We start from the raw sequence: 7,503 nt of genomic DNA, 5'->3' as shown, positions 1-7,503 counted from the left end.
TGACACTTTACATCATTTTTTCACAACTGCCTAAAATATTTGCACAGTATTGTATAAGTTGGATCATAAATATACTGTAGGTCTTCAGGTTTTGTCAGACAAAATGTAGAAAGTGTTAAAAATCCGTTTAATATTAAACATCTGTCGACCCAATGCATGTTATATTCTTTGAAATGAAACAAGTATGCTTAATTTATCTACAAAAAAAAGGAGAATGAAATTTCAGAAATGGAAAATGAAAATATAAATATTTTTAAATAATAATAATAAAATAAAAAAGATATATAGAAAAAACATTTTGCAAAAATTTGAAATTCTTTGATTCACCCTTAAAAGTTATTAAATAAATACAGCAAATATACCTATCATATCAATCAGAAATTTTAAGTAAAAATTTTTTTAACTTTTAATATACACTATTTGACCAATTTAAGTTACATGTAATTAAGTAAAATCATTTTTTAACTCTTTTATTTAGCCCATGTCAAGCTTGCAAACTTATTGATATAGACAATTAACTGTATATTTTATTTACATTTTTCCAACTCATATGTCATTGATGTGTTTTCATTCAAAAAATGAATACGATGAATTCTCTGAAGAAAAAGATTAATGTTAATACTGGCCTTGGTAATAAATGGTATTATATGGTGCTATATTTAAATGCACTGGCTTGTCAGCTGAATATGACTTTATCTAACTGACATTATCTTCAAATGATAGAAGACTCATATTTTACAATTAAGGCTTAACTTTATGATAGTTTTTATGATTTGTGTGCACACGTACTGTGGCCCAAAGTAATGAAGGGGGCTATTGGATGTTATATGAGCCCAAGAACTTTTTCATAGAAAGAATAATAAAACTGTGTAAGTGTAATGAGATTTAAAGCGTCTTTAATGCAGTAAATATTGAATGAATGATAGTTATGAACTGAGAAGGGGGTCATGATGCAGCCAGTGTAGTGCAGTGAAGCAGAGCTCCTGTAACCATGCTAAAGTTCATAATTTTCTAATAAGAGCACAAATATCAGTTTTATTCCTCATTGAATTGATATATTTTTTATTAATAAAATAATGTCATGTCATATGATTAAAGAGAGACTAGTTAGTGTAAGAAAGGATTCCTATTCAGTTGATTCCTACTCAGTTGTATTTCCACGCTTCACCACTAGAGGTAGACATACAGTTTACCAAGCTATGACAAGCTACCCGTGACATCAAGTCAAGTCAAGTCAAGAAGCTTTTATTGTCATTTCAACCATATATAGCTGATGCAGTATACAGTGAAATGAGACAACGTTTCTCCTGAACCCAGGTGCTACATAAAACAACATAAAAACAACAGTCACAGTACAGAAGAACAAAGGGCCAGGAACTAAGATCCTCACCACATAAAGTGCATGTGTGCAACTGGTGCAAACAGTGCAAAAGACAACACAAGACAGTGCAAAAGACAACACAAGACAGTGCAGAACAATACAAAATACACAAAATATAAAAATAAAAGCAGCAGTAGCTCCGCCAGTAAAACTTGTCGTGACAGGATAAGGTGCACAGTAGCAGAAATGTAAACAAATATAAACAGAATTTTGCAATCCTATAATAGTGTAAAAAATATGGTAGCAGCAATCAAGATAAAGTGAACAGTGACCAATGGATTCACAGAATAATGTGCAAATAGAGCAAGTCCCGGAGATCAGCAACAAACGGCATGTAAACATTATGCTATAATGAGAGGTGTGAATGGTGCTGAGACCTGGGTGTGTGAAGTGTATGTGTGTTGAGTCCGGTTGTGCAGATCAGTCACTCAGTTGTGTGTAAGTGTGTGTGTGTGTGTGTGTGTGTGTGTGAGAGAGAGTTCAGTCCAGATGTTTGTTCAGGAGCCTGACGGCTTGCGGGAAAAACTGTTACACAGTCTTGTTGTGGCGGCCGAATGCTTCGGAACCGTTTTCCTGATGGTAGGAGGGTGAAGTATGTGTGTGATGGGTGTGTGGTCGTCCACAATGCTGTTTGCTTTGCGGATGCAGTGTGTGGTGTAAATGTCCATGATAGAGGGAGAGAGACTCGATGATCTTCTCAGCTGTCCTCACTATCCTCTGTAGGGTCTTGCGATCCGAGACGGTGCAATTCCCAAACCAGGCAGTGATGCAGCTGCTCACGATGCTCTCGATGGTCCCTCTATAGAACATGGTCAGGATGGGGAGGGAGATGGGCTTTCCTCAGCCTTCTCAGGAAGTAGAGACGCTGCTGGGCTTTCTTGGTGATGGAGCTGGTGTTAAGTGACCAGGTGAGGTTATCCGCCAGATGAACACCAAGGAATTTGGTGTTTTGACGATCTCCACTGAAGATCCATCGATGATCAGTGGAGAATGGTCACTCTGTGCTCTTCTGAAGTCAACAACCATCTCTTTGGTTTTGTCCACGTTCAGAGACAGGTTGTTGGCTCCACACCAGGCTGTTAGCCGTTGCACCTCCTCTCTGTATGCTGACTCGTCGTTCTTGCTGATTAGACCCACCACGGTCGTGTCATCAGCAAACTTGATGATATGATTCGAGCTGTGCATTGGAGCACAGTCGTGAGTCAGCAGAGTGAACAGCAGTGGACTGAGCACACAGCCCTGAGGGGCCCCAGTGCTCAGTGTGGTGGTGCTGGAGATGCTGTTCCCGATCCGGACTGACTGAGGTCTCTCGGTCAGGAAGTCCAGGATCCAGTTGCAGAGAGAGGTGTTCAGGCCCAGTAGGCTCAGCCTGTGCACATCACAGTGCAACGTCCTCCACCAAGAGTATAAAAGGCCAGAACACCGAGCAGCAGTCGTCATTGACCAGTGGCCATTCAACACCGTGCAAACTGTCACTCAGCACTGACCATTCAGCAGTGGCCTTTTGGCGTGCATTCTGCATCATGCAACCTACCAAACAGCAACTAACAGAAGATAGCAAGAATCACCTCATATACGATCTATTCTATACCCAGTATAGTTGAGTGTTCTGAATCCTGTACCGTGTTTTTACTGACGCGCTGGAGAGAGTACAATCCCCTGATCAGCGCACAACAGATAGTGAAAATCCTTATATGGTCCTTCGCGCTAGATAGGAAAACTTCCTAACATTCGGTCCTTCGAGCCGGATAGGGAAAACTTGCGAACATTTGGTCCTTCGAGCCGGAAAGGAAAAACTTCCTAACAGTTAGTTTTAATGTTGTTTAGTGTTCTATTAGTTTAGTCTTTTTAATAAGACAAAAATACCCCCTGCAGTTTGTCACATTACATAAAAACAGTTATAAATATAATGCAAAGCGCAAAGCTTTTTATCCTAAAGATTTTCAGTGGGAAAGAATTTACAGGTATAACTTTAATTTTTTCCTGTAACAAAGTGCTGAAGAAGTACTAGAGACTCCTTCTCATAAATATGATTTTCTAACAGAAGATTTCCCATTATCAAAATTGTTCTATCTCTTTTCTTTTTTCATATCAGTTGTCTATGTTATAAACAAAATACCCTATTCAAAACCAATACAGCTTATAACCAATCAGATTCAAACATTCACCAGCAACACCAGCAGAAAAACAAGTAAACCAAATCTTGGAAACGCCATGCTCATTGTCGTTTTTAGTCATAATAAATTGGTATTTAAGTAATACAAGCTTTCCTGCCCAACACAACAAATTCTTGATCAGCTAAAACACCAACTTGACTTCAACAGACTTGACCAGTAGCACTGATTTCTACAATATTTCTAGTCAGTTTCTTTCATTCTTTATTTTAATCACCCAAGTATATATATCTGTTGTCATGAAACCTTTGTTCGATTTGATGATGTTATCACAGGGTCACAGGTTGTGAATAATGGGGCCAGGCTGTTCAGTGTTTATGGCTGCACAATCTGACAGATCATCATGACGCATCACTCATATTGGTCTAAAGTCCAAACACTGCATAGTCAGTTAGACACACAGACACTGTTTTCACACTGCAAGACCCTGTGGAATAGATACATCCCATATTGCAGAGAGGGAGAAGGTGAAAGATGGATATCCTGGAGACGGACGCCTTTGATAGGAGACAGCGCAGGAATACGGTAATTACAAACACAAACACATACACACATACGTACTTTCATGTATACAAAAACGCCCAGTGGAACTGACAAGTAATGAAGCAATACTTCAACAGCAATTGCTTCGTCTCAAATACGTGTTTGTGTGTGTGTGTGTGTGTGTGTGTGTGTCAAATTCTCCATTTCATTTCTTTTACCTGATAATTTCCTAGCTATTTTAACTGCAGTTTTTTGTGCAAGTAAATTTTTCATATTTTTCATAAAGCGTCTCATGATACTGTACCCGTCTTTTCCCCCCCATCTCTTTGCCTTCAGTCCTGCGTTCTGTTTTTTTTCCTCCTCCCTTTCTTCACTTCTGCAGCGTTGTATTTCTACCTGTGGATCCCCGATTCGGCTCCATCCATTCTGGCTGCAGGTGTGAAGGCAGCCCCCGTGCTCTCATTGGCTTTTGTGGTGCTGAGTTACAATGGGTGGTGGAGCTTGCTGGGTGTGGCTGGGGGGCTGGTGATGTCAGCAGGAGGTGACACCTGTCTCATCTGGCCAAAGCTTTTCCTCCCAGGTAAAGAAATCTTCTAATTTGTGTGCATCTGGTGTACTGGACAAGACAAAATGAAAATTGTATTGCAACACTATTGGCGGTACTGTTTACAGTAAACCATGTTTAATAATTTTTTATGTATAATAAAATTATTATAGTATATAGTATATATATTTAGTATATAGTATACTAAAGTATTATAGATTATTTGGATAATGTGGAGATGGTGAAGCAGAAAGTAAATAGGATTAGTAAGGAAGAAGTGAGAGCAGCTATTAAAAGGATGAAAGTGGAAAGTATATTGGACCAGATAACATACCAGTGGAAGTGTGGAGATGTTTAGGAGAGATGGCAGTGGAGTTTTTATCTAGATTTTGTAACAAAATTTTGGAAGGTAACAGGATAGCTGAGGAAAGGAGAAGGAGTGTGTGGCACTGATTATTAAGAAAAAGGGAGATGTGCAGACCTGCAGTAACTACAGGGGAATAAAGTTGATTAGTAACACGATGAAGTTATGGGAAAGAGTAGTGGAAGCCAGGCTGAGAGAAGAGGTGACATCTGTGAGCAACAGTATTGTTTCATGCCGAGGAAGAGCACCACAGACGCATTATTTGCGTTAAAATGTTGATGGAGAAGGTATAGAGAAGGTCAGATGTTGAATTGTGTGTTTGTGGATTTAGAGAAAGCGTATGACAGAGTGCCGAGAGAGGAGCTGTGGTATTGTATGAGGAAGTCAGGTGTGTCAGAGAAGTATGTGAGGGTGGTGCAGGACATGTAAAAGGACAGTGTGACAGCAGTGAAGTGTGCAGTAGGAACGACAGACTGGTTTAAGGTGAAGGTTGGACTGCATCAAGGATCGGCTCTGAGCCCTTTCCTGTTTGCAGTGGTGATGGACAGGTTGACAGACAAGGTCAGACAGGAGTCTGCAAATTATATTGTGATTTGTGGTGAGAGTAGGGAGCATGTGGAGAAGAGCCTGGAGAGGTGGAGGTATGCGCTGGAGAGAAGGGGAATGAAAGTCAGTAGGAGTAAGAAAGAGTACATGTGTGTGTATTTGAGGAAGAGCGGTGGAGTTGTACCGTTGCAAGGAGAAGAGGTGGTGAAGGTGGAGGAGTTTAATGACCTGGGGTCAACAGTGCAAAGTAATGGAAAGTGTGTTAGAGACGTGAAGAAATGAAGTGATATGTGATAGAAGGATATGAGTTCATTGCAAGAGTAAAAAGGAAAGTTTACCATGTTGTATGGTTTAGAGACAGTGGTATTTGCTAAAAGACAGGAGGTGGAGCAGGAGGTAGCAGAGCTGAAGATGTTGAGATTTTCATTGGAAGTGATGAGGATGGACAGGATTAGAAACGAGTTTATTAGATGGACAGCGCATGTAGGACTTTTTGGAGACAAAGTGAGAGAGGGCTTAGGAGAATGCAGAGTAGAGACATGAGGTATATCAGTAGGAGAATGCAGAGTAGATGTAGAGGACAGAGTGGCGGATGGAGACGGATTATCCGCTGTGGCGACCCCTAACAGGAGCAGCCAAAAGAAGAAGAAGACTCTTATGGCATGAGCTTAATCAAATCTGCATTATGGATAACAGTAACACGTAAAAAAAAATTGTATACAAATTTACATCATGTTTCTTTCTAATTTACTTATTGTCTCTCTCTCTGTTAGGAATGGTCTGCTTTGCCCTGGCCCACCTGCTTTATGCGCTTACCTACCTTACATCACGTTATTCTTCTCACTCCTCGTCTTCCTGGGGCATGTACTTTTTCTACCTACTGCTTTGGGGGGCAAGCGCTGGAATTTACATCTATCTCCTGCCCTTCCTCCAGAAGTCACCAGAGCCTGAGGTTTTCGTCCCGGCTGTTGGGTGTTATGCATTTCTTATCGTCCTGATGGCGACTCTTGCTGCACGAACCCGGGCTTCACTGGTTCTGCTAGGTGGCCTAATATTCATGGTGTCTGACTTTACCCTTGCGCTACAGCATTTTAAAGTCATTGAGCATATGGATTATGGCAGACATATTGTCATGACGACATATTACCTGGCCCAGCTGCTTATCGCCATTGGTGACATAAAGGCAAAGATGGAAGAGCAGGCTGACGAGTTCCGCAAATGGAAGAGGTCATAGGGGCAATGTGGAGACACGGAAGTGTGGAACTAATGCAGACTTCTTATGTATATGAATCATTACTTCTGTAGAAGTGTTGTATTTAAATATAAATGTAATGTATAGGATATAAGTCTGTATTGTTTAAAGTTGTCCACAAGGTTTTGAACGACTTGCAAATAGAAATACTATCTATCGATATTGACCTTGCTTATCATTTGAGCGCAAACTTGGACATGTTCTGTCATGACAGAAATAAGAATTCTTCTTGGCCTATACTATGTTTCTTACGATATTAAAAACTCTAAAACAGTAAGAAACATTTAATAAACTTCTACACATCTAAGCATCTTTCCTCATTCTCTGTTCACCAGAAAAAAAAAGAAAAAAAGAATTATATATATATATATATATATATATATATATATATATATATATATATATATATATATATATATATATAATTGCATAAAATAGAATATTTAAAATACCATTTATGATATGCAGTATTATATAATTTTATACTATCTTATGCCTGAATACATTTGATTGAAACTATGGAGTACTCTCTCTCTCTCTCTCTCTCTCTCTCTCTCTCCATCCATCCATCCATCCATCCATCCATCCATCCATCCATCCATCTATCTATCTATCTATCTATCTATCTATCTATCTATCTATCTATCTATCTATCTATCTATCTATCTATCTTAAATAATATATAAAATAACATTTAATTTTATTTTATAAAAAAATAATAAATTGAATAAATCAAATTAATGTAATAGACGTTTTTAT

General features: G+C 39.1%; 1 protein-coding gene across 1 annotated transcript; it reads left to right on the top strand.

Moving 5' to 3' along the window:
- The first annotated feature begins 3,742 nt into the window (after nt 1-3,742).
- Nucleotides 3,743-7,051, top strand: tmem86b (transmembrane protein 86B). Its single transcript, XM_046866446.1, has 3 exons — nt 3,743-4,080; nt 4,375-4,618; nt 6,266-7,051. Exons 1-3 carry the CDS (start codon nt 4,030-4,032, stop codon nt 6,724-6,726), a joined length of 756 nt encoding a protein of 251 aa, XP_046722402.1. The 5' UTR covers nt 3,743-4,029; the 3' UTR covers nt 6,727-7,051.
- Nucleotides 7,052-7,503: the final 452 nt, after the last annotated feature.

This window comes from Silurus meridionalis, chromosome 14 (assembly GCF_014805685.1).
Source record: "Silurus meridionalis isolate SWU-2019-XX chromosome 14, ASM1480568v1, whole genome shotgun sequence".
In the NCBI taxonomy this organism is placed as follows: Eukaryota; Metazoa; Chordata; class Actinopteri; order Siluriformes; family Siluridae; genus Silurus; species Silurus meridionalis.
This window is presented reverse-complemented; position numbering and strand designations above follow the sequence as displayed.

What these genes read in the sequence shown, in the direction of transcription:
- tmem86b (XM_046866446.1), top strand. Translation starts at nt 4,030, where the DNA reads ATGGATATCCTGGAGACGGACGCCTTTGATAGGAGACAGCGCAGGAAT. An exon ending in GGAGACAGCGCAGGAATACG is followed by an intron (nt 4,081 to 4,374) that starts GTAATTACAAAC and finishes CTTTGCCTTCAG; the next exon opens with TCCTGCGTTCTGTTTTTTTT. An exon ending in GCCAAAGCTTTTCCTCCCAG is followed by an intron (nt 4,619 to 6,265) that starts GTAAAGAAATCT and finishes TCTCTCTGTTAG; the next exon opens with GAATGGTCTGCTTTGCCCTG.